This window comes from Gossypium arboreum, chromosome 9 (genome assembly GCF_025698485.1).
Source record: "Gossypium arboreum isolate Shixiya-1 chromosome 9, ASM2569848v2, whole genome shotgun sequence".
NCBI lineage: Eukaryota > Viridiplantae > Streptophyta > Magnoliopsida > Malvales > Malvaceae > Gossypium > Gossypium arboreum.
Genome location: NC_069078.1, coordinates 83,685,819 through 83,712,953, shown reverse-complemented (window position 1 = coordinate 83,712,953; position 27,135 = coordinate 83,685,819). Strand labels below are relative to the sequence as shown.

General features: G+C 33.6%; 4 protein-coding genes across 5 annotated transcripts; 3 read left to right on the top strand and 1 right to left on the bottom strand.

The window, feature by feature from the left end:
- Positions 1-654: 654 nt before the first annotated feature.
- Positions 655-4,128, top strand: LOC108455441 (uncharacterized). 2 transcript variants are annotated; one of them, XM_053019491.1, is made up of 4 exons: positions 655-987; positions 1,076-1,183; positions 1,312-3,445; positions 3,547-4,128. In XM_053019491.1, the coding sequence occupies exons 3-4, from the start codon at positions 1,429-1,431 to the stop codon at positions 3,687-3,689; spliced, it is 2,160 nt and encodes a 719-aa protein (XP_052875451.1). In that variant the 5' UTR covers positions 655-987; positions 1,076-1,183; positions 1,312-1,428; the 3' UTR covers positions 3,690-4,128. The 2 variants fall into 2 exon arrangements, with proteins under 2 accessions (XP_052875451.1, XP_017609488.1); XM_017753999.2 differs by having other exon boundaries at positions 1,076-3,445.
- A 2,148-nt stretch (positions 4,129-6,276) lies between these two features.
- Positions 6,277-10,304, top strand: LOC108455440 (uncharacterized). Its single transcript, XM_053019475.1, has 3 exons — positions 6,277-6,636; positions 7,743-7,911; positions 8,299-10,304. Exon 3 carries the CDS (start codon positions 9,008-9,010, stop codon positions 9,761-9,763), a length of 756 nt encoding a protein of 251 aa, XP_052875435.1. The 5' UTR covers positions 6,277-6,636; positions 7,743-7,911; positions 8,299-9,007; the 3' UTR covers positions 9,764-10,304.
- A 2,250-nt stretch (positions 10,305-12,554) lies between these two features.
- Positions 12,555-19,323, top strand: LOC108456887 (COP1-interactive protein 1). The gene is made up of 4 exons (XM_017755621.2): positions 12,555-12,696; positions 13,135-13,200; positions 14,396-14,564; positions 14,883-19,323. The coding sequence occupies exons 3-4, from the start codon at positions 14,471-14,473 to the stop codon at positions 19,136-19,138; spliced, it is 4,350 nt and encodes a 1,449-aa protein (XP_017611110.1). The 5' UTR covers positions 12,555-12,696; positions 13,135-13,200; positions 14,396-14,470; the 3' UTR covers positions 19,139-19,323.
- A 719-nt stretch (positions 19,324-20,042) lies between these two features.
- LOC108456263 (ethylene-responsive transcription factor ERF061-like) lies at positions 20,043-21,592 on the bottom strand. Its single transcript, XM_017754860.2, has one exon. The coding sequence runs from the start codon at positions 21,174-21,176 to the stop codon at positions 20,271-20,273; it is 906 nt and encodes a 301-aa protein (XP_017610349.1). The 5' UTR covers positions 21,177-21,592; the 3' UTR covers positions 20,043-20,270.
- Positions 21,593-27,135: the final 5,543 nt, after the last annotated feature.

Below are 27,135 nucleotides of genomic sequence, written 5' to 3'. Positions count from 1 at the left end.
AGGCTTGAACACTCAAGGCTTAAGCCTGCACTGCCCTGGCCTGCTTTTAAATTTATAATACTTAATATTATGTTATTTTTATATATTATGTAATTTAGAAAACATATAAAAAATAAATCTATACCAATTATATAATACTACTCTAATGTAAATATTAAAATAATGTTAAGATAACTATAAAAAAATTTAATAAATAAAAAATGTATAAAATTATTAAATATTAAAATGAAATAAAAAATAATATGAGCGGACTTAAAATGAATTTAAGTTAATCTTTTACAAATATAGGCAAGTTTGGACAAAATTTTAGACCCAGATTTTAAATCGGGCTAGGCTTGGGTAGATATAAAATATATTAATATTATGTTTAGACTTAGCCCGACCAATGAGTACCTCTAACTCGAATTATATTTTCCGACCTAATTTTTTTGTTACATAAATATACAGATATATAATAGTTTAAATATACTAATATAAGAAAAAAAATACACTAATAATGCGTTGCTAAATTTAAGAAGCAACAACCAGATGGTGTTAATCTGAATATGAACTAAACGACGCCATTTCAAAGATATTTCTGCGACAATGCAGCGGTCAGAGCGTTGAGACAATAGCAATTTTATATATTAAAAAAAAAGGACGAAAATCGCGGGAACACATTTATACAAAGACCACAAAGAAATCGGGGACTCGTTTAAAGTTTTTTGAGAAAAAGAAAAAGAAAACCAAACCTTGAACCTGCTTAGTTGATCCTGAATAACTTCAAAGTTAATAAGTTTTTTTTGTTGTGTTCTCTTTTGATCTTCAGTTATTGTTTTTTTTTTTGGTTCGTTTTGCTTTGATGGTTTCTGTTTTTAGTTTTTACCTGAAGATTTTATTTTCCTAAAGTTCCAAAGAAATGAAATTAAGCTTACGAAAACAAAAAAATCTGGATTCAAGGTTCTTCATTTCAGTTAGGTGCTGTTTAACAGATGGATGGTTGAAACGGTCAACTCTCTTATCATTTTCGTTTTCTATTTTCTTTTGGTCAGTTTTGGTTTTCATTGTTAATTGTTTTGTTTGCATTCTTTTCTAGGGGATAAAGATGAAGTTTTTTCATAGATAAAATCCAAGTTGTAAGGATCCCAGAGGATCCATTGTTTGAATTGGATTGGTGTTGGAAATAGAAAATTGCCAATTACAAGTTTGTATTTTTTTATTAAGTTATAACATTTATTCTTCTCTTCTCATTTTCAAACCAATTATGTGTTTGATTAATGTTTCTTAATTACAAGAATCTAACCATTTTGTTTTATAAAATGATGTTTGTAGATAAGAAGAGATTTGGGGTTGTTTGATTCTGGTATTTAATCTCCAAAAGTTGGCACCATTTCTGACATTTCTTAGGGTTGTCTTCATTTGTGTGTTTTAAACTTTTTTTTTATAACAATGGAGGAATTCAGACAAATTGGTGAGGTTTTGGGAAGTCTAAGAACTCTTATGGTTTTACAAGGCGAGTTTCAAGTCAATCGACGACAATGTTGCTTGCTGTTTGATATATTTTGTTTGGCTTTCAATATAATAGCCGAAGAAATAAGGTTGAACCTGAAAATCGAAGAAAAGAACACAAAATGGAGTCCCATTGATAACCCTTTGCGAGAGCTTCAAAAGATCTTTAAAGAAGGTGAATTATATGTAAAACAATGTATGGACAAGGAGGACTGGTGGGTTAAGGCAATAAACCTCCATCAAAACAAGGACTCCGTTGAGCTTCACATTCACAATTTGCTTTGCCACTTTCCGGCCTTCATTGAGGCCATTGAGATGGCCGGAGAGATCGCAGGGCTTGACCAGTATGAGATTCAAAGGAGGAGAGTCACACTCACAAGAAAGTACGACGCCGAGTGGAACGATCCGAAGCTTTTCCAATTTCGATTCGGAAATCAGTACTTGATCCCTCGAGAGATTTGTAGCCGGTTCGAAAGTGCGTGGAGGGAAGATCGATGGAACCTTGTTGAAGCTCTGAGGGAGAAGAAGTCTTCGGAATCAGTAACGAAGAACCAACAACGGCTAGCTAGCTTGTTGATTCGTAAAATTATTGGGTCAGAGGCTTCTAACGGGGAACTTTACCCTAGTTCAATCTTGTATTGCGGGGATTACCAAGTAAGGCGACGATTATGGGGACAATATAAGGAAATACAATGGTTGGGAGATAACTTTGTGTTAAGAAACTTCTTTGGGGATGTTGAACCATTATATTCTGAAATCTCTAAATTACTTTCACTCACTCATCCAAACATACTGCAATACCTTTGTGGGTTTTACGATGAAGAAAAAAAAGAAGTGTTGCTTGTTCTCGAGTTAATGAACAAGGATCTCGGTAGTTACATGAAGGAGAATTACGGTTCGAGAAGGCGGATCTTGTTCCCTCTTCATGTTGTGGTTGATCTTATGCTTCAAATTGCAAGAGGAATGGAATATCTGCATTCAAAGAAGATTTATCATGGAGAGTTGAACGCTAGTAACATCTTTCTAAAAGCTAGGAACAGTGTTGAAGGTTGTTTCCATTTAAAGATCTCAGGTTACGGTTTATCTGATGTAAAGCCTCGTTCCTCCCCGAATTCGTCACCGAGGATGTGCGAGCCAAAACCTTTCATTTGGTATGCTCCAGAAGTTATGATAGAGCAAGAGCAGTCATCCAATGGATCTTCCATTTTGAAGTACTCAGAGAAGGCAGATGTGTACAGCTTTGGGATGCTTTGCTTTGAGTTATTGGCTGGGAAACAACCGTTTGAAGGACATGTAGAAAAGATGAGTAGAAATATCTTGGCAGGGGAGAGGCCTCTTTTTCCATACACAGTCCCAAAATATCTTGTCAACTTAGCGAAAAAGTGTTGGCATACCGATCCGAATCAACGCCCGAGTTTCTCATCAATTTGTCGAATTTTGCGCTACATCAAGAAGTTCCTCGTGATGAACCCTGACCATGACTATGATCAGCCTGAAGTGCAATGTCCTATTGCAGATTATTGTGAGATAGAGACATGGTTTGCAAGAAAGTTCACTGCAAATGAGACTTTCAATCCACTTTCAGTTGCACAAATCCCTTTTCAAATGTTTGCTTATCGGCTTGTCGAGAAAGATCGAACTATTATGAACACCAAGGATAAGAATGGCGAGTTAACCATCGAAGGGACCTCAACTTGCAGAGATGATATTGTTTCTATAATAGAGGATCCATTGACAGCAACAAGTGACACAAAGTCTGTTGGTTCTGATGTGAAATCTCGTGGTTCGGATACCAAGTCAGTTTATTCGGATGTAAGATCATTTTACAGTGAGGTTCCGGAAAGGAGATCAATACGGTTTCGCTCGCCCCCAAAGAGATTGGTTTCCACAAAGACTCTAGAAAAGAGAGTTGTAATGACAAAGAAAAACATTAACGTGAAGGCCAAGAAAAGTTCAGGTTATATTGATAGTTTCCACTTTCATTTCCAATATGTATATATAGCTTAAGGTTATATTTAAGGTGTGAAGGATATTGAACCATATATCCAATGACTGCAGGGGCAACAAATGGACAATCTACTCGATCATCAACCTTGAACCGTGTTCACAGTACAGGGGTAATCAAAGAAAATCGATCATCATTCAGTACAGGTTCCTTCAACAGAGGTCGACAACAAACATCAGGTCATACCTCTGATTAGCACAAATTAATCGCCATAATGAATGTAAACGAAACATTTAGAGACCAAAAGGACAATCTACAACGACCAACAACCTTGAAATGTCTTCATAGTACAAGGATAATGAGAGAAATGATGACCATTCGTTACAAGTTGTTTTCAGCAGAGGGCGACAATGAGGTGCAGTGACAACAACAGGTCAAACCTCAGATTAGCACTAATTAATCACCATAAGTAAGAGGGGTTGGCCTTGTATTTGCATGATGCATATTTAGATGTCGTTGGGTTTTCATCATAATTCTTGATATTTTGATACAAATTGGAAGAAGAGTGTGTACCATATAAATCTTTTGCTGCACATTTCTGCTTCTTTGTATAGCCTTTTGGATGTAAGGTTTTCACCTTTTCATAGCTGTAATATTTCATCATTATCCCACTCTATTCCTTCTCTATAAAAGTTTGTCATCCTTTTTAACCTTTTTAATTTCTGAATTATATTTGTCTTCCTTGCTCCTCATTTTAGAGTATTGGAAACCTTAGTTCTATACTCCAAATATAAGAAGAAACAACAGTTATAAGATTGTTGATGAGAAAAATAGGTAAGAAGTTTTGGGGACGGTTCACACGGTGGGGAGGGGAGAACGTAAAGAAAAATCTAAGTAGAATAGAGAGGTAGAAGGAGAGAGATCCCTCTTCAAGTTAAAAAAAATGGTATTCATAGGTTAGGAAACTAGTGGACATATAAAAGAAAGCACAGGGAGATGGTAAAAACGTTGGAGATTAGGGGAATGAACATGCCAAACTATTCTATTCTTGATGGAGAAAGCCGTATATGTGATGTAACGAGAGGATTTTTGTTGTCATTGTTTGCCATTGAGGTTGAGTTTCATCTGCCTTTCCATTGAATTTTTTGAGGCCTTGTAGCAATATAGGATAGCCCCTAGACGGTTGACGGGCTTTTTCTAGTGGATCCTAGTTTGTTTCTTTGTCAACTACTACGAGAAGGCGAGCCTCCAATGCTTAGTGCCCTTTGCAACACTTACAAGCTTGCGATTTGCATGAGAACGTATTGAGTAGCTCGCGAGGTCTAACATATTTTACACTTCTTCATGGTAATAAGCAAATCATAAGTATCACGATGAGCGATTTGCATCTTGATAAACAGAACTACATCAAGTAATAACTCATATGCCCATTGATGCCATTTAGGGTTTGGGTTCAAACCTTATCATTCGCAAATGATCATTATTTCTTTTGTAGATGGCCGTCTATCAAGCATGGTCTAACTCAATGAGGCACTTCCGCTTTGTGAACCCCATCTCTAGTTGAGGCTCTCGACAGAGTAAGAGGATAAACCAAGAGATAATACCAACCCATTGAGAGGTTTGTTGATACAAACAAATAACACATTAAAAACTTATTTGAAAACCTCCCTTCATTATTTATCTTCTAATGCATATGATTATTATTGGTGAAAGTTTATAAAAGGACTCAAGAGTGGTAAAGATGATTGGTGATGGTGATAATAACCATTTGAGATGCTTTTGCTATTGAATTGCGACTCTTAATTTCTTTTAATGTCTTTTATTTGATATATACTTATTTTTAAGCATGAATATGAAATATAATTCTAAATTAAAAAAATATAGCTTGATTTTTTTTGTATTCACTCCTTAATCCAACCTGCCAGAAATGTCACATGCTTAAAAAGTTATTGTTTCATAATTGTGAAAACAAACAACAAATTGATACAACTTAAAAAGTCATCCATTTTCTTTTCAATATATTCAAGAGAAAATTAGCAATAAAGTGTTAGGTATAGTGGTGAAGTACATTTCACGCTTAAAGAGTGAACGCAAGTTTAAATTTTGAATACAGCATTATTGAAAGGGATAACCATAAATCCCGAACATGAATTATAAAATAACATAAAAATATAATATATACATACAGTTGGAAGAAAATTGTATGGATTGAGTATGTCTATAAAACTATATAAATTGGTAAATTTTCAATTTTCGTTTCTTGTACCTAAATATATAAAACATGGGGTCACATTTCTCTTTTTTCTTTATGCATTGTAAAAGAAAATGGTAAAATTTTAATTTTGGTTTCTATACTACACTTAAATTTAAGATTTAATTTTTAAAAAAAATTAATACCTCAACTTTTACTATATTATTGTTTAGCACAAGTATCTTGGTCAACTTATTATGTTGTCATTGTTTCGGCTCTTGACCTCTTTAGGAGAATTGATCTCCACTATATCACCTTCATCTCTTTCTTATTTTCCTCTCGTACTATATCATGAATCAATGACTTTCATTTATAATTTTACTTATTTACTTCTGTATTAAATATAAAAAAATTAAACGGTTGATTTTTTAAAAATTATAACACATTATTTTTTAAAAAACTTTCATGTTGTTTAAAATTTTATTTTATTTTATTCGGAATTAAATATAAAATAATTAAATTGTTCAGGGATCTAATTTTCTTCTAGAATTGCAAAAATAGCTTAATAATTAAGGAACAAAGCAATAACTGTTTGTTACTTATAATAACGATTTTTTAACTTTAAATACATTATTATGCATGTAATGGGATGGTTCATGTTTAAATCGTAAAACGCAAAAGACAAAAGAGGCGCGGGACATCACCCACGTGGCCTCATGTTGGAATATCAGCCAATCATATTTGAGTAGAATGAAATTATCGCGTTTTTCTCGGCTAAAATTTTTGAGTGTAATAAAACTCGAAATCAGAGGGCAATCGTATGAAAAGAGGCGCCAAAAATTCATTCTCGTGGACCAGCCAGGCCAAGACAAATTCTCTCCCCAAATTCAAAAGAAAATTACTAAAAATTATTATCAATTCACCCCCTTTTCTTTCTATTTTTCCTGCGATTATTTTATCACTTTCCATTGCATTTTGATCCGCAAAAAGAATATTCGCCTTCAGTTTCCAGGTAAGTTTTGTTTTTTAATCAAATTTTTATTCTGTTAAATTTCGTTCCTATTATTCTATTAATTTCTTGATTAGGTTTAATTATTAAATTAGAATCTACCAAATTTAACGTCGATTTCAGCGAATGTCATGCCTTATATAACATAATCGATGTGTAAAAGAATCGAAGCAGTAATCTCATAATTTAAGTTAAAATTTGTGATTAAATAAACATTTAATCATCAAATTAAAAAAAAAATGTTGACTGTTACTTTTATTTATTTTGAGATTCAAAAGTGGCATGAAATGAGTGGGGGCAGGCTGTTTTCGGCTTTGAAGGTGACATCTTAGAACTTATGCACCACTGGTCATCACCCAATCTATGAATAAAAATGGTCCTCTCCTTTTTTGTTGCTAGGCCTTTGTGTGAGGATAGTAGAATAGTTGCTATAATACATGCTAGATTAGATCCCTTAGTTCTAGGAAGATTCCTAGATGGATCATGGATGAATCTGTTCATTACTTTAGTGCAACCAAGGTAATATTTATTTTAGCTGGGTTTCATTAAAAAACCTATTAATTTAAACCTATGTTAATTGTTCTCTTAGTGAGCCAGATATGGATATCCATTCGACATAAGAATGTTCGATATATGAATTTTTAGAACAAAAAAAAATGGAGAGTTGGAACAACATAAACTGGATTCGGATCCGGTTCAAGTGTAAGTAAAAGTTGGATGCTAAAAGTGGATAAACTTTAACTCATAATAGAGTTCCAAAATAAGGGGCTAATTTGCATCTCCTATTAACATTTTGACTAGGTAGTAACTATCACTAATGAATTTTTAATGCAGGTAGGTTAAGAGTGTACAACTGCTAATTCCTCATTGCATGCTTTTCAAAACCATTTTTTTAGCACTTTGAATTTTGAGCAATTTGGATAAATGACTATTCTACTTTGATTTTGATGTAAGCATTTTTTTGTTTAGTGAAGAAGGCCAAATAAAAGGTAAATTATCTAAAATGGCCCCCTAAACTATTTTCAAGGATATGCATAAGTTAAGGATTTTACAGTGTTTGAATGTGGCATTGTCAAGTAATTTATTAATGTGATGTCACTTTATTTTAGGGATTTATTTGATTTGTTTGAGATGGAGAATGCATTTTTGGGGGGGACTCATTCATCAAATTTGCTGCAAATTTCATAGTGGAGAAGCAATAAAGCCTGACAATGACCTCGGAGGGTTACCGTGATGTTCAAAAGTTAAAAAAGATGGAGCAAGAAGTAACTAAAACAGGTTTGTAAAATGTTGCTGATATACTTTTATCTATGTTGCTTTGACACTTCAATTTTTTTTTTATGTGCACTAATTCAATGCATATTTGATCATAAGTATAGGAATGTGGATCTTCAAAAGACCCTTTAAATATATGTTAAAATTTTAAAAATTGGACGCACCCATATCAAATACATATATGTATATTATCCGGAATCTAGAAAACATAGATCTTCTTACATTAATGAAGAATCAAAGATAGCATGACTATCATTACAAAAACTTTTTCTCCCCAATTTACCAAGTATATCTAAAGTTTCTTATATTTGATTTGATGGCCACTTTTAATGTTTGATCTTAGTCAGTTTTATCAGTTTCCCTGAATTTTGATGTCTTTTTTTCTAGCAGATGTTTGAAAGAATGTTGAAGCTGGCCAAGAGGAGAAACAGAGGGAAAAAGGAGCCCGTACTTGTTGGACTCGTCGAGTATTTTCACAAGCAGTACCAGTTTCTCTTTTCTCAGTATGAAAATCTTAAACGACAGTCTGATAAGAAGGTTTCCGATTGGAAAGAGCCGAAAATCATTCTTATTATGCCTCTGGCTCGGACTCGGAGTATCACTTGTCGATGGATGTCGAAACTAACCCCAGCGTAGCGTTTAACAATGACCGAAACCATCAGGAAGTACTTGAAAGGATATTAAAAAAAATTGGTGACCTGAACCATGAATTGGCCAAGACTGAAGAGAAGAACTTTTAGCTTTGGACCATTTGGCTGCTTTGAGTAAAATACAAGAAATCGAAATCATCAACAAAGATTTGAGAAAAGAAGCGGATGAGAAAGAAAAGAGACTTTGTGATTCCGAAACGGTGCATGAGGGACGGATAACCGAGCTAGAGGAGCAGCTAATTGGCTTGAAAAATGAGGTGGAGTCTCTGCAGTTCAAGAAAAGAGATTTGGAAGCTCAGCTTGATGCTAAGACAGCTGAAACTAAACTGCAAGGAGAGACAATTAAGGCATTGTATGGGCAGGTTTCGGAGGTCCGAGATGAAGCAACTAAATTCATGAAGCAAGTCGAGGACAATGACAACAACTTAACATCTAAAATTTAGGAGTCAATGGTACAGATCATTGGTCTGAAGGCAGAGATGGACTATTTACGTCCCCAAAGTTCCGAGATAGATGTAATGAAGCAGGAATTGGATTCCCTACACAGCCAGAAAACCGAGTTGGAACTTTTGATTGAGAATAAATCTAAAGAAACTTCCCAGCATTTGATTCAAGTGAAAACCCTGAAAGAAGAATTAGCTAGAAAGAGTGGTATTGAGCAGGTAATGGCAGAAGAAAAAGAAGGGTTACAGATGCAGGTGATGGAGTTGGAATCCGAGGTGGACGTTCTTCGCAAGCAGAAACATAAATTAGAAGATGACGAGCGGAGTAATATTTGCAAAATCAATCAACTGAGAGAGGAAACGAGTCATCTAAATGGTAGAATTCTAGAATTGGAAGGACTATTTCGGCGAAGAGACCTCGAGATTTCTGCTATTCAGGAGGAGTACAAAAGTAAACGGATTAACAAAACCGCGCAGACTATGACCTTGACTGCGGAGGTTGAACTTATGCAACAGAAGGTGGAGTTCATGATGATGGAGAAAAGCGAGTTGGAGTTGCGGACTGCTGATCAGAAGAGAATCATGAAAGAAAGACAGGAAAACACTAACAATTCCATGGAGTCGAACTCGAAGCTTGCCAGACGATTATCGACAGGAACCACTTTTAATATCAATGTGTTGGAAAGAAAGATGGAGGATTTAGCACAAGAGTTCCAGATTTTGTACCAGAGGATCATGGTTGCTGAAAAAGGTACATTATGAGAACAAAGATATTTACAAGACTATAAAAGAAAAGCTAGAGCAAGATAATGCAGCACTTGAAGAGAAGCCTGCAACTTGTGAAGTTGAGATGAGGAAGTCAAGGGATTCAATGGAGGCAAACAAAAAGGCATTCACTGAATCAAATTTAAGGTTAAAGAAAGAAAATGAAAAACTTGGGAAGAAGTTTGCCAGTTATGAAGCCGAGTTCAAGAAGTTAAAGGATCCAAAGGAGGCAGTGAAAAATGCGATTAAAGGCTGGAGCAAGAAAATGTAGTACTTAGAATATAGCTCACTAACTGTGAAGGTGAGCTTAAGAAGCTGAGGAATTCAATGGAGGCAGGCAAAGATGCTGGAGCAAGAAAATGGAGCTCTTAGAGAGAAGGTTGCCACCGGTGAAGCTGAGATAAGGAAGTACCGGTGAAGTTGAGATGAGGAAGTTAAGGAATTGAATAAAGACGGCCAGAAATTCATTGTCTGAATCGAATTCAAGGTTAGAGCAAGATAATAGAAAGTTCGGAGAGAAGCTTGCTACTTGTGAAGCTGAGGTGAGGAACTCTAGGGATACTAGGCATGCAAAAATGCATGGACTGAATCCATTTCAAGGCTAGAGCATGAAAATGGACACCTTAAAGAGAAGCTTGCTACCTGTGAAGTTGAGCTGAGGAAATCTAGGGATTCAATGGAGGCAGGCAAGAATTCATGGACTGAATCCATTTCAAGGCTAGAACACGAAAATGGTGAGCTTAAAGAGAAGCTTGCCAGTTGTGAAGCTGAGCTGAGGGAGTTGAGGGATTCAATGAACGCAAGCAAAAATGCAATGAATGAATCAAACTCAAAGCTAATGCAAGAAAATAGAGAACTTGGAGAAAAGCTTTCATGTGAAGGTAAGTTGAGTGAAGAAGAAGAAGAAAAGGTGAAGCTGTTGAAAGCCATAGCCGACCTTTTGAGTCGAATTGGAGAAATGGAGAAGATTACAAAAGAAAAAGATGAAGCGTTGTTGGGTAGGGAAGAAGAAAAGAGGAAAGCCATTAGAGGGCTGTGCCTGTTGATTGACTATCACCGCAGCTGCTATGACCATCTCAAGGAAATGGTCTCTGGTAGAACCAAGAAAAAAACATGATTCCTTTTTGCATGTATTTCAAAAATAGGAATTAAAAGAAAAATAGTCATTTTATATGAAGGTGTAACATATCTCATTTATTCATTAACAAATGTATTCTTATTTCAGAAACTTAATAAAAGCGACAAAATTCTATTCATTGATTTACCTTGATCTGTTAATCTTATGTTTTATATGAGTAATTTGATGTGACAGAAATTTTTATTTTGGCTCACGGTAAGGGAGTTACGGAATTGTGATTCGGACAAGAGCTTACGTTGCTAAAAAGTGAAAAAGCGGGAAGTTTCGTGACTAGAAACGTAAGCGGAAATATATCTCCGCAGTGCAGTGGTTCAGTTCCACTTCTGCTTCTTTCTTAGGGATTGCTCTCTAAAAGTATTGCACAAGTTTTGATGACATGTATTTTAAAATAGATTATGAGATACTAAAAAAATAAAAAGTTCAATATTACAAAATTATCATAAAATATACGTGAATATTATTACGAGAGTTACCATATTTAAAATATTAAAATGGGAGACATGTTTATAAGTTTACGATAAAATTTCTTATGATGCATTAAAAGTTTTAAATTAAAATAAAGTTAGAGGTGCTTTTGATCAATTTAATTTGATGTAAAATTTTTAATTGAAAACAATTTAACATTTTAATTTGTATTTTAATTAAAAATTACAATTCAACTTTTTTTAAATGTTAAAGATTAAATTTACTAAAAAATTAAATTGACAAAAATATAATTATTAATAATTAAATTTATCATTATATCTTTTAAAATATAAAATTTTTGTACTTAAAATTATATAAAAATTAGTTACTCTCAAAATAGGTATAAAATATTATTTCCCAAAATACGTGTTCTTAGTGCAGAAATCTTTAAACACCCATAAATGTCAATTTTTAAAATAAAATTTTAACCATCAAATCTTAAGACATGACAAGTAAAAAAGTTTCGACTGCCAAATTTGACTTTAAACCTCCACTCTCGTGATGGTTGAGTTACATTTAACATTCTAACCATTTTTCTTATTTTTTATTTTTTTTCTCCTTTTTATTATTATATAAAACTTAGAAAGCATTCAAAGTATTAAAACAAAACTTGAGAGACATGATGTTCAAAGTCGGACCTATGAGTAGAAATTCAGGTTTTATGATCCCTCCTTGATCCATGGAAGTTCAAAAGTAAATTTTTTTATTAAATTTCGATAAATATAAATGGTGTCGAAATCCTTTCAAAAAAAAACGACTTATTTTAAGAAATAATTAATGGGATACATTTTGGGAAATAATAATTTTTCTTGTAAAAGTAATAATTATAACAATTATAATCTTTAAATTCAATTTAGTAAAATCTACTAATTATAATAATTATATAAAAATATATGATTAATTACACTTAAATTTCAAAGATACAGTAAATAATAATAGAATCAAGTATACTTTTATTCTGAAACTGAATCCAACTATCTTGAATAGAGAAATTTCATTGTCTGACAGCCAATTGGAACAGAAAGTAAAATAAAGAAATAAACGTGAAACACCAATGAAATTTGTTCAGATCATCTCTGGTGACGAGAAATTGAAAGGGCATAACTGAAATAAAATAAAAAAGGCAAGGGTAGTTACTTAAAATCAGAATAAAAGAAGGCTCCAAAAATTCCATTCCATATCCTGAAAATAGAAAAAGCTACATCATGCTCTTTCTATTTATCAAATAACAGAACTCTCTCTCAGTCTCTCAGTTTTTTTCTTTTCTTTTTTTGCTCTGTTTTTCAGATTCTTCTTCTTAATCAAGCTTTGGAGCTCTGATTCTAAGGTAAGCTTTGTTCATCAACTGATTAATCATCACTTGCTTCATGTTTTTGATTACTTGGACTTCAGTTTTCAATCAAAAAACCTTCGATCAGTTTGATAGTTGAATTTTAGTTCAGTTATTTCCCTTTTATGATTTTATGATTGAATTTTAACTTCGATTCACTTGTTTTCATTAACATAAAACTAACTTATATCTTTTTTGTTCCCTTGAACTTCCTTGTGGTTTTGATTTTCGAACTCCATAATTGAAAATGACTAGAGCTGAAATTTTATTAGATCATGATTTCCAATGCAAGTAAAAAAATCTTCTTTAAAAATTTTCAGATTTTCTTCGTTTTGAACTTATCACTTGTATCAGTGTTGATTCGGTTATTTATCTTAAATTCAATATTTTTACTGTTTCGATTTAAACAAAAGATATATTTATTTGTTTTTGCAGAAATATAGCATAGCTTCCGATACAAGATTGAGAAAGGAAAGTTACGAGAAAGTCTCAGAATCTCAGGTGACAGTAATGCCAAATTTCTACTGATATGCTATTCCTTTACTGCTTTTTTATTTATTATCTTTTTTGTTTAATAATATTTCGTTTTTCATATATAATAAAAGAAAAAAGGTTTTTGAGTAATTGAGTGATGATTGACTGACCGGCCTTGACTTATTTGAATGAAATGGAAAAAGAAAATGAATGAACAAAAAGAACAGCTCACCTTTTTTCTTTCAAATAATAGCTGTCTTTTATCGTTTCGATTCCAAATCAGCTTTCTCTGTTTCTGGCGTGGCTGGATACCATCCCCAATGAATGTGATGATGAGGTGTCGCCACGCTAGAATCATATCTGCCACTTTTCTGACCATTTACTCCTTAAATAAATAATTAAAACAATTTTAAATGTTAGAAAATAAATAACTGATAAATCTAGTAAATGATTTATAAGAACATGCATTTTAGCTTAATGGTAGGTTTTTTTTTTTTTTGGAATCTATGAGCTTATGGGTTCACGTGTCATAACTTAAAAAATAGAGAAAAAAAATAAAAATGGGTTTCTCTTGATTTTTCACCGGTTCTTTTTCCAGTTAAACTGGTTCAAGCATCATCCAGTCTTATGTAAATCATCTAATCGAATAACCCTTCGATTCTCGGCTGTGCCAATTCGACCAGCTAGTCTAGTCAGTTCTTTTTTCGACTTTGATAATGCTTAATAATGAAGGTAGTAAATATTAAATATTAATGAAGATGCATGCCTTGATTTGTGGACCCATGTTAGAAAAAAAAAATTGAGATCTTGTCATTTAAAGCTGGGTTGTCAAGAAGAAACAGGGCCTGGGATTTTGTCATCTTAAGCTGAAAAAAGATGCTTTGAGATTTTGTATCTTAAGCAGGGTTGCCAAAAAGGCAAAGGGTTTGATTTTGATTTTATCTTATTTTTATTAGAAAAGTAGCACTTATTCAACAAAAGTAAGATTTTCTTATTCAGTGTAGTTTGTCACTTGTTTCGTTGTCTGCTTATAGACGAAGGCCGATCGTTTTCTAGCGTAGGGGAGTGAGTTTGGGACCATTAATACCCGAAATAAGCCGTCTGTTTACTAGTCTTTTTACTTTTGCAATCGATCCAATCTGTGGCTAAGACTATGCTGTATTGTTTATGGTTGACATAGTTTGAAACTAATTACAAAGTGTCCATAATTCTGTTTTTTCAGCTTTTATTCTTGAGATATAGATTGCCTTATCTTCATGCCGACTTGCTGAGCAAAATTAGTTGATAATCTGAAGAGATGACTAAGCATCGGTTCAGGGAGTCTATAAAGTCCTTCTTTGGGCATCATGTTGATCCAGAAAAGGATGAAGAGCTTAAAGGAAGTAAAATAGGTAATTTTCTACATTTACTGATTTCTTTGGGGTGCAATTTTCTATTTTACCTATAACTTTGAACTACGTTGCTCCGACTTTTCGTTTTTCTTTAAGTGTCTATGTTCGACACTTAAGTTCAACACATATTTGAACATTGGTATGAGGATATGACCCTTCAAGGCCCCTCCAATTACCCGTATTGGCACTCACATGTGAGTCCGAGTGACAAAGAATTTGGTTCCGGGTGTTCTGAATTGCGACAATCAGCTTAACATTATTTTCCACTTATGATTTGCTTCATGTTTTAATCTCAAATGTAAACTCCCTCCGTTTCAGAAATTGATGAAAAGGTGGCAACAATATTGAAGCTCATTAACGATGAAGAAGTTGAAGAAAATGGAGTTCCTATAGCTAACTCCAAGAAGGAACCACTTGTTCAGTTAATCGAGGATTTCCACAAACACTACCAAAACCTCTATGCGCACTATGATCATCTCACAGGGGAGCTGAGGAAAAAAGCTCATGGCAAAGGAGAAAAAGATGCATCCTCTTCATCAAGCTCAGATTCCGACTCTGATGGTTATTCAAAAGATGGTGGCAGTAAAAATGGGCACTTGGAAAGAGAACTTCAGGCAATAGCAGAAGGCGTTAAACAAGAACTTGAAACATCAAATCTGGAAATTGCTGAACTTAAGCAGAAGCTGACAGATACAAGAGAAGAAAAAGATGCATTGAATTCAGATTATCTTGCTTCTTTAAGCAAGGTGCGAGAAGCAGAGGAAATCATCACAAATCTGAAGCTTGATTCTGAAAGATCAGAGAGTGAAAAATCAAAACTTGTGGTTGAGAATGAAGAGCTGACGCATAAGCTGGACGCTGCTGCCAAGATGGAAGCTGAGTTGAACCAAAGGTCTGAGGAGCTGTATCAAGAAAACAATAACTTAATTCTAGAGAAAGAAACTGCTGTTAAAAGAATTGAAGATGGTGAGAAGTTTACAGAAGATCTTAGAAGAGAAGTTAGTTTGCTGAAGGAGGAAAATATAAGTTTAAAGCAAGAGCTAGACACTTTTAGGGGGGAAGTTTCCGATATGCAGCAAAAGCTGGAATCTTCAGAACAGCGAGTTTCAGAATTGAGCCGCAGTCTTAATGCTACAGTGGAAGAGAATAACTCCCTGAACTTGAAGCTTTCTGAGGTTTCAAATGAGATTGAGCTGGCCCAGGGCACCATACAACAACTCATGGCTGAAATGAGTCAGTCAAAAGAGGAACTGGGTGACAAAGAAAGGGAACTTTTGACGCTCAAAGAGTTGCATGAGGTGCATGGGAATCAATCATCTGCCCAGTTAAAAGAATTAGAGGCACAAGTGACAAGCTTGGAACTCGAGTTGGAACAATTGCGAGCAACAAACAGAGAACAGGAGCTGCAGATAGAGAACAAAGCAAGTGAAGCAAAACAGCTGGGAGAGGTAAATATAGGACTGCAATCCCAAATTTCAGAACTTGAGATGATGTCAAAAAAGAGAGAAGAAGAACTTTTGACTCTCGCAAAGAAATTTGAGGATAATGAGAAAGAATCATTGTCTAGAGTGGAGAATCTGACAGTGCAGATCAACAATCTGCTAGCAGACATGGAGTCACTACGCACCCAGAAAGCTCAGTTGGAAGAACATATTGCAGTAAAAGATGATGAAGCATCGACTCAAGTCAAGAGCTTGATGGATCAGATAAAAAATTTGCAGCAGGAGCTGGAGTCCCTGCAGAGTCAGAAAGCAGAACTTGAAGTTCAGCTTGAGAGTAAAACTCGAGCTATTTCCGATCATGTGATCAAGATAGAAAATGCAAAAGAAGAGATAGCAAGCAAGACCGAGGATCAACAAAGAGTTCTGCAGGAGAAAGAGGGTTTGCTGGCACAAATGAAGGAACTAGAATTTGATGTCAATTCTTTAAAGAATCAGAAAGGTGAGTTGGAAGAGGATTTGCGAACTAAAATCAAAGAGAATGGTCAGCTGAGGGAGGAAAGTTTAGGACTGCAATCCCAAATTTCCGAACTCGAGATGATATCAAAACAGAGACAAGAAGAACTTTTGACACTCACAAAGAAGTTTGAGGACAATGAGAAAGAATCGCTATCTAGAGTGGAGAATTTAACAGTGCAGAGCAACAATTTGCTAGCAGACATGGAGTCCCTACGCACCCAGAAAGCTCAGTTGGAAGAACATATTGTAGTGAAAGGCGATGAAGCATCAACTCAGGTCAAGGGCTTGATGGATCAGATAAATACTTTGCAGCAGGAGCTGGAGTCCCTGCATAGCCAGAAAGCAGAACTGGAAGTTCAGCTTGAGAGAAAAACTCAAGCTATTTCCAATCATGTGATTGAGATAGAGAAGGCAAAAGAAGAGATAGTCAGCAAGACCAAGGATCAACAGAGAGTTCTGCAGGAGAAAGAGGGTTTGTTGGCACAAATGAAGGAACTAGAATTTGAGGTCATTTCTCTAAAGAACCAGAAAGGTGAACTGGAAGAGGACCTGAGAACTAAAATCGAAGAGAATGGTCAGCTGAGGGAGGAAAATATGGGACTGCAATATCAAATTTCAGAACTCGAGAGGGTATTAAAAACGAGACAAGAAGAACTTTTTACTCTCACAAAGAAGTTTGAGGATAATGAGACAGAATCATTATCTAGAGTGGAGAATTTGACAGTGCAGATTAACAATCTGCTAGGAGACATGGAGTTGCTGCGGACTGAGAAAGCTCAGTTGGAAGAACATATTGTAGTTAAAGGCGATGAAGCATCAAACCAAGTCAAGAGCTTGATGGATGAAATAAATACATTGCAGCAGAAACTGGGATCCATGCATAGCCAGAAAGCTGAACTTGAAGTTCAGCTTGAGAGTAAAACACAAGCTATTTCAGATCATATGATTGAGATAGAAAAGGCAAAAGAAGAGATAGTAAGCAAGACTGAGGATCAACAGAGAGTTCTGCAGGAGAAAGAGGGTTTGTTGGCACAAATGAAGGAACTAGAATTGGAGGTCATTTCTCTAAAGAACCAGAAAGGTGAACTGGAAGAGGACTTGAGAACTAAAATCGAAGAGAATGGTCAATTGAGGGAGGGAATAGTGAGTTTACAGGGTCAAACCATTGAATTAGAGAAAACGTTGGCAGAAAGAGGGCTCGAGTTCAATGCTCTCCAAGAAAAGCATGCCAGCTTGGAGAATGAAACTTCCTCCCAATTAACAGCCCTAGTGGCACAGGTCAACGATTTGCAGCAGCAGTTGGATCCAATACAGAACCAGAGAAATGAACTGGAGTTGCAGCTTGAGAGAGTGAAAACTGAGTTTGAGCACGAGAAATCCGAACTAGAAAGCCAAATTAGCAATCAGCAGAGAATGCTAACAGAACAGGGGGAGGCATATAAGAAGTTGGGCGAGGAATACAAAGAGGTTGAAGGCTTATACCAAGAGTGCAAGGCAAATCTTGAAATTGCTGAAAGGAAGACAGAAGAAATGTCTGAAGAATTCCGTACAAACCTCGAATCTAAAAGTCAGATAGCAGCTGATCTGAAGCAAATGGTTGAGCACCTTCAAAGAGATTTGGAAGCAAAGGAAGATGAGAAAAATGACCTCATAAACCAGATCACGGATCATCAGAGAATGCTAAAAGAACAAGAAGATGCATTTAACAAGCTAAGCAATGAATACAAACAACTTGAAACTTCATTTCAGGAGTGCAAGGCAATTATCGAAATCACAGAACGGAAGATGCAAGAAATGGCAGGAGAGCACAATACGAACATTCAATCTAAGGATGAAATTGTTGCTGAGTTGGAGGAAACTATTGAAGACTTGAAAAGAGATATAGAAATGAAAGGAGATGAGCTCAGTACTTTGGTTGAGAATGTCCGAACAATTGAAGTTAAGCTCCGGTTGTCAAACCAAAAACTTAGAGTCACAGAACAGTTACTAACTGAGAACGAAGAAAGCTACAGAAAAGCAGAAGCAAGGTACCTGGAAGAACAAAGACTGCTTGAAGAAAGGATCTCAGTATTATCTGGAATAATTGCTGCCAACAACGAAGCCTATTGCAAGATGATCACTGATATCTCCGAGAATGTGAATATTACCTTGACTGGATTTGAAGCAGTCATCCAGAAATTTGAAGAGAAGTGTAGCAGCTACAAGGAATGCATTGAAGAAACATCGAAAGAGCTAAGGATTGCAAAACATTGGGTCGAAGAGACAAAGAGCGAAAAGAAGCGACTAAGGAATGAAGTGACAAACTTGATTGAGCAGCTGAACTATCAGAAAGAACAAGAATCTACTCTGTTAGATCAAGTGGAGAAGCTACGGATTAAGGCAAACAAGGAAGAAGCGGAGAAGGAGAATCTGCTAAAAGCCATGAATCAGCTGGAGAAGAAGATGGAAGTCTTGGAGACAGCAATGAAAGAGAAAGATCAAGGCATGCTCGGACTAGGAGAGGAGAAGAGAGAAGCCATTAGGCAGCTGTGCTTGTGGATCGATTATCACCGCAGCCGCTGCGATGATCTAAAGGAAATAATCTCGAGAAGTGTCAGAGTCCAGAGGGCAGCCTAGAGGAATTCCCTGTTATTTATAATTCGATTATGTTCATCGGGGTTTTGCATTTATGGATTATTTTTCATTATTTCATTGTTTTTTTCTTAATAAACATTCTCAGGTAATGTTTAGTCAGCTTGTGTTTCATAAAAACTTGCTTGCCTGTAGATAAATTTGCAGTAAAAACAGTTTATTGGCAAAAATGTGGTTTTGGAGCAGATTTCCTACTTCATACATAGAATCATAAAAAAGATGAAGAAGAATAATTAAACGCAGGCTCTAACTTGATCTTTTGTGTTTTCAGGCAACTCTGTCGAACCCGATACTCATTTTCTATTGGCATTTTGTTTTGATGGATCTAAAGGGATTGCAGAGTCGGAGATTATTAATATGTTCAACCAATATGGTCAAGTCCATAAAAATTTGAGCTCGAGTTCCACCATTTGTAATAATGATATACGGTCTCTCTTTTGTCATATACTTATGTTTTGTGTGAATTTTATCCCCTTCCTTCCATATTAGTTCAGTTTTTGTTTGATTTTGGATTAGCTTTACATTGTATTAATTATAATTTCAATACAAACATTTATTTGTATCTATAAATATCTTATACGTGTAATTGTATTAACTTTGTAATTGTGAAATTTTAGGAAAGAAAAAATAAACTTCTGCACTGATACAGTAAAATCCAAATGGAACATCAATAATAGTGGTGTCCAAACAATAACTGATTTTTAATGTAAATTTTATGTATAATTAAATAATGGTTTATGTATTTTATAAAATATTCCCAAAATGGTAATATTTTTAAATATTTTATATAATTGAATTATAGTTTATGTAATTATATAATTATACAAAATATTATAAAATTATAATAATTGGGTAACATTTTTTTAATGTAATAGAAGCTCATGGAACATGGTTAACTATTAATATGTTTCATTGAGAAGAAAAACAAAATCCAAACTCAGAAAATGCCTCAAAATCGAAAGAAAGGAAAAAGAGAAGACTAAAAACCAAAACCCTAAACCAGACCCCATAAACAGCATGACACCATTGTTAGTAAGTAAGTACCTAACAAAAAATAACAGCTATCTGCTGAAGATATTTGATTTTTTGAGGAAAAAAATGAAACATAATTATTATCCTAATTAGCAAGAATCTCCCATAACAAATCAGCATCAAAAGACAGCATTCTTGAAAGCGAACAGTCTTCAAACATGGGTTCCTCTGTAATCATCGACGGATAGTCATTCAAAACAGAGGACGGCGAATTCGCACATCTCCAAAACCCATCTTCGGACACCGGTGGCGACGGCCATTCGTTGCTTAAATTTTCGCTAAAAACCGCCGGCGATAACAACGAAGACGATGAACATGGCTCTGGAACTTTGGCTTGCTTTTCAGCTTCAGGTGATCTTTTGGCTTTCTTTCTAGCTTTCTCTCTTTTCACCTTTTGACAAATGGCTTGAACCTTAGCATCCACTGTATTCTTTAAAGCATTCAATTTAGCACAATCTGCAAACCCCAACTCACTTAGATCTTTGGTATTCGGGAAATTCAACCTCGCGTATTCGCCTCTAAGCTTATACGCGGCTCTATCATAGGCATAAGCGGCGGTTTCAGCTGTGTCATAAGTGCCTAACCAGACTCGGACTCTGTTTTGCGGGAGTCTAATTTCAGCCACCCATTTGCCCCATTGCCTTTGCCTCACGCCCCTGTAAAGCTTCTTCTTTTGAGGTGGGCTCAAGTAATCGGTCGTCGATGGAGGATTTGGGCAGTTTTGAAGACTACCCTTTACGGATTTTCCTGAAAATGAAGGGTTCCCTTTGTTTTCATGGCAGAAATTCTGAAGGAGATCCCTCTGGCGGAGATAGACTGATGAACCTAATGGCTCGTAAACAGAGTTGGTGGCAATGGCTGTTGGTAGTGATGCACAATGAGAGAACACTGAATCTAAAGTATTAGAGCCTCCTGATAATATGATTTGTGATAACGAAGATCCAATATCAACGCCATTTTTGAATCCAAAAGGATGATAGATTTCTTGCATTTTTTTTTTTTTGAAAACAGAGTGCGGGAGGGAAGATTCAGAAAGGAAACAGGACTTTAAAAACTGCCCCTTTTTCCTTTATAAAACAAAAACCAAAAGGCAATAGAAAAGTGGATTAAGGAAAAACAGAGGAGCCTTTAAAAAAAAAAAAAAAAAGGTCCCTCAAAGGAGATTCCAACTTGGAAAGAAAGGTATGATTCTTTGTTTGAAACAGAGACCAAAGGTAATATGGATAGTTTAACGATGAAGAAATGTTGGGTTCAACTTTAAAGCCAAGGGGCAAATGCTATGTGAGAAAAGAAAAACCCAGATTTTTGGCGTGGAAATGAAGAAAAATAATTTATTTTGGGGGTTTCAAAGGAGGGGATTAGAATTTAACTGTGTTGAGAGATGTCTCTGGTTCAAGCTTTGGTGTATTTATAGCCGCACAGTGAGTCCAGCTCCAACTAATAATAATATATATATTTAATGCAATATCTTTTTTTTTTTTTCTTTTACTTACCAATTTATAAAACTAATACTAAAATGCATACTAAATGCATTATCTATTGGGCGGGGTGTGTGTGAGGAGCTTTATCCCATCCTTGCCTCATAACCCGTTGCGGGTATAAACCTAAAATCATCTCCGTCCCATCACTCTCGTGTCCCAGACCCATATAATCCTCTATATACTTATAAATATTAGTTAAATAAATATAATTATTTCTTAGGAAAAAAAGGTGTAGAATACATTGAGTACTGTTACATTTTAAATTTGCTCATTATATTATGTGAGACGGGTACAAAGTTATACCCACGCCTGCCTACTATCATGATGGGTTTAATGTTATTTTTTTTGTGTGTATTTATTTTAACAATTGAAAACTTTTTATATAATTTTTGATAATTAGAAAATTTTAATTTAGGTAAAGTTGTATAATATAATATTATATTGTATGTGAATTCCTCTTCTATTTATAGTATTATACAATATTTATTTTTAATATTTATTTATGGGAAATTAATAATTTCCTTATTTAATATTTTACTTTAACTTTAGAACATCAAACATGAGAGAACAGATAAAAGAAGATTGAAAGGGTCATACTGCGTTTGCGACATATCTGATGGATAAAGTAAAAAAAATCTGAAATTTGACTTTACGCGTGGGTCCCAACACGTGTCCGTACTTTTCATTGCCCCTAAAAACCTACTTTTTGAATTTATTACAAAAACAGAGTCAGCTCCTCATTTCTCTGCCACAATTTTATGTTTTTCTCTCTCTTCCTTTTTATCTTTATTTATTTATATTAAATTTCTTCTGCAGCACAAAATCCAAATGCCATTACTGCTCTCTCTCTCTCTGAGTCAGATTTTTCGGCCTCAAAGTTCCATTCTATGAACTTCCCAGTATAGTACACCTGCAATACATGTTATCTTTGCTAATTAAACACTGATAAAACTCTAAACTAAGTTTTAAAAACTTTCCCATTTTTGTTGATGTTATATAAATTTAAAACATAAATTTTAACGATGGATTAAATTTTAATTTTAATTTGATTTTATGGTTGTTGTTGTAACGATAAAAAGACTTTATTTATAAATATAAACATTAATAACTCATTAAACAAAATCATGTCCAAACATGATGAGGAAAATTTCATGAGACTAGAAAGGTAGGCATCAGCATCATCAAAAGTGGGATCCGGGGGTTGATGTGGAGCATTAAATTCGTAAAGATGAGGTTTGAAAAAGTTTTTATCAATAACAAGGCTCGTGAAAGACGGCCCTCCAATGCCCACATATATATGGATACCACTGGGACTATTTGATGTATTTGCATGTGACCAAAACCTAATTATCGCTCACAACTCAATCTTATAACACTCCCCGTATCTTCCTTCTATTCTCTCTCCCATTTGCTTTATTTTTTTCAAAAAATATTAAATTTAATTTCAACCAAAACTTGAAGTTAACGACTTTTTTATACTGAATTTACGGCTATATGTTTGTATGAACCAATACTTCAAATATTAATATTATTATTAGCTTTTATTTTAGTAATTGTATGGGTAAATCTTAAGACCATACCTCATTAATAAATCTATATTTGTATTGTATAATATATCACATTGCATGATTTCGGTGACGGAGTCAAGGGGTTAATAAGGGCTCCGCCTCCCTAAAATATAAAAATTTTTATTTATGTCATCTATAATTTATAAAATTTTACTTAAATTCTCAAAAATAATAAAATTTAATTTAATTTTTAAAAATTATAAAAATATAAATTATTAAAATTGACAAAAATATAAAATTTTCTTACTTCGTCATTCGTTGTGGAAGTCATTAATGCTCTGTGAAAATAAATTAGGAATTAAAAATAGTGATATAATATTTTAGAAAAAGGGTACTGATGTAATTTTGAAAAGAAATACTCGTTATAGCTAAAGACAGCTAAAAATGGGGTAATTATTATGTAGAGTTAGGAAATTATAAATGAGGGAGACTAAAAAAAGTTGAGTTTTGGCAGTATATGATATGCAAGGACTTGGTCCAAAGGCGACGCCGACATTAAGCCGGTGGTCCTGTTCCCTGGGCCCCCAGCACCTTACCACGTGTAGGTTTTTCATTCAGTCATAGCGTCCTAAAGGAGAGAAATTTGGATTTCTCGTGATTTCATTTCAGTCTCCGCCAAAGATTTTACTCAGCCACGCAAATGCGGCTTAATACCACGTCGGTTTAACAAAAAATTAGAAAAAATAATACTCCACGTCATTTCACTAACAATTGATGTCACGATGACAAAATCCTTTTTCTCATTGCCCTTTTTCATTGTGATTAAAATTGGGTCAAATCTATCGGTGAAATCTAGAATCGATTGAAATATTAAGATAAAAAGAATTTGAATCACTACCGACAAGTTAAATTGAGTCAAAAATAGGTTGAATAAATTTTTTAATTTTTTTCTTATTTTTATGAGTTTTTTAACAATTTATTTAATTAAACTGTATGAGTTTATTGAAGAACTGGCAAATAGTCCAATCAATTCGACTACTAATTTAATTTTGAAAACTTTGATTATTAAGGATGCTTTGATTTTAAAATTTTGACTCAAATACATTTGAAAGAAAAAACCAACGTAATCAATATAGAAGTGCAAACATCAAAGATTAAGGTGGTGATATTCAACTTTCAATTATATTTTTAATAATGCGTTATTTTGTATTTGCGTTTATGATCTGCTTTTCAATATGATAAATCAATATACAAATAAACTTATCAATAACCATATGGTTTTACTAATTCAAATCACAAGTTGGACTATATGCTTTGATGAAAATTTATTTATATCATATTAGAGATTGATTCTTATAAGCCTTCACTACAGTAAAATTGACTTTTAGGGGCGTTTTTAGAGGCGCTTTTTAAAAAAACGCCGCAAAACTTATGCTCAACGCCGTCGTTTTAACTAAGCTTCAGTAGCATTAGTGGCGCTTTTTAAAAAACGCCGCTAATGCTCGATTTTTAGCGGCGCTTTGAAAAAACGCCGCTAAAAACTTTACACAACTTCGTCTTGAGCTTTTAATGGCGCTAATACTTGATCTTTAACGCCGCAAAAAGTTTTTCATTTTATATTGAGCTTTTAGTGGCTTTAGCAGCACTTTTTTTAAAAAAAGTTTCATCTGTCTATTTATAATTTAACTGGTTTATTTGTATTAAAATACAATTTATTTTTAATTGAATATTTAAATTTGTAATGACCTGAAATTCACGGGCACCGGAAAAGTGAGTTATAGGGCCTCCGTCTTAGAGAAATAAGTTCGAAAATAATTATTAAAAATATTTATGAGCCTAGTGGTGTGTCTAATTAGGATCTAATTAAGTGAATTTAGCTTAATTTAGAGTAAGTAATAAAAGGATTAAAATGGCAATTAAGCCATTGACTACAAATGAGGTGGCATATTGGTGAAATAAAATCAAAGATTTTTTTAGGTTTTATATATTATAATGATTATTATTATGGTTTTATATTAAATTGTTATGATTATTTAATTGATAATATATTATAAATAAATTAAATAGAAGACAATTGTATGGTAATAAAATATACATTTGTAAGAATTGTATTGGTACATTTGTAATTTAAATATTTAATTACTTATAATTTAAGTATAAAGATATTTTATAATTATTAATGTATTAATTAAATCATGAGATTTTTATTTAATAAGCAAATTAGATAATGAAATTTGTAATAATATAAATATGTACACTTGTTATATAATTATTAATTTACTTAATATTAAAGTAAAAGAAATTTTAATATATGATATTAATATTATATTATATTGATAAAATAATAAAGTATAAAAGAATTAAAGAAATAAAGAAACAAAAGGAGATAGAAACAGAATTGAAAACGGGAAGCAGGGGAGAAAAAGAGAAAGAAAAAGGCAAAGAAAAATAAAAGAGAAAACTAAGGATTTGAAGCTTGGAGTTAATTTGGTAAGTTAATTAAGTCCTTTTTAGTTAATTTTGATGTTTTAGGAGCTTTGAAACAAGATTTTGATGAAATTAAGTTGATAGTTCAAGAGTTCATATGTTTCAAGTAGGGTTCATGTTGGAAAATTTATGGAATTAGGGATTTAATTGAATGAATTCTAAGTTAGAATTGATTAAGGGATTAAATTGTAAACTAGGCTATAAGTTTTATGTTGTAGGGACTAAATTGAAGAAATTTCAAAATTAGGGAAATATGCTGGAAATTTTATAGTTAAATATAAGTTTAGACAAAATTTGAATAGAAAAGAGAGTGAATTGGATTAAGAAAATAATTAAGTTTAGTTAGGATTAAATTGGGAATAAGGTAGGAGTTGTTTAGAAATTTAATTATTTATTGTAATTAATGCTGTAAATAATAATGTAAATTACTATTATTTTCAGTAGCCAACAAAGAACCGGAAGCATCAGCATCGAAAGGAAAGGAGAAAGTCATCGAGGACTAAAACGGAGAATTACGGTGTGTATTACTATAATTCAAATTTTAATTATTATTGATTGCTGAAATTTTAATTGTTATGTATGGTAAATAAGACTTGAGGTAAGTATGTGAAATTGATATGAATATTGAGTGAAAATGAAAGTGATATAAATTGAATCAAATTGAATTGAATAAGTGAATTATGGAATATGTGATTATTTGAAAAGTGTATTGATTGAAAATAAATAAATTGTGACAAATGTATGGTGTTGATGGTATACACTTGTGTGAAAATTAATCTGTATATGAATTAAGATAATAGATATTTGAATTGAATGAGTATTGAAAATTTTTGTGTAAATGAAATTGAAATTAGAAAAAGTAAAATAATACCCTATTAACTTGTCGAACCAGATTCGATACAAATGGCATGCCATTGGATTTGTGATGTGATGAAGAGATTGTAGTTCGGCCGAGAGGATGTTTCTGTTATTATATACTTCAGTTTATCCGAATACGCATTTAATGCCTTATTGGTGTGTTTGGGAGGATATATTATACCGGTGTGTTATGGAGGATTTACAATATTCCGGGTGTGTTTGGGTTGGATATTCTGGTGTGTTTGGGTGGAAATCCACGTATCTGTCATAGTCCGAGCTTTGTTAATAGGGTAAATAATTGAAATGAAATTTTGAAAATGAGATTATTTGTTTTAGCACTATTGAAAAGTACGAGAAAGAATGTATGAATTAAATTATAAATTGAGTTAGTATGAGAAAAATGAATTATGAATTTAAGATTTATGAAGTAAAATAATTATATATAAAAGTAGTTTAAATAATTATAAAATTTATGGTTGATGTTTGTAATTTATTAACGTTAAATAGTCTTGATTTATAGTAATACCACTGAGTATATCCATACTCAGCGTACGGTTGTTTCCGTGCGCAGGTTAGTAGAAGTTAAGTGTCCCGGCTCAGCATCCAGAACAATCCC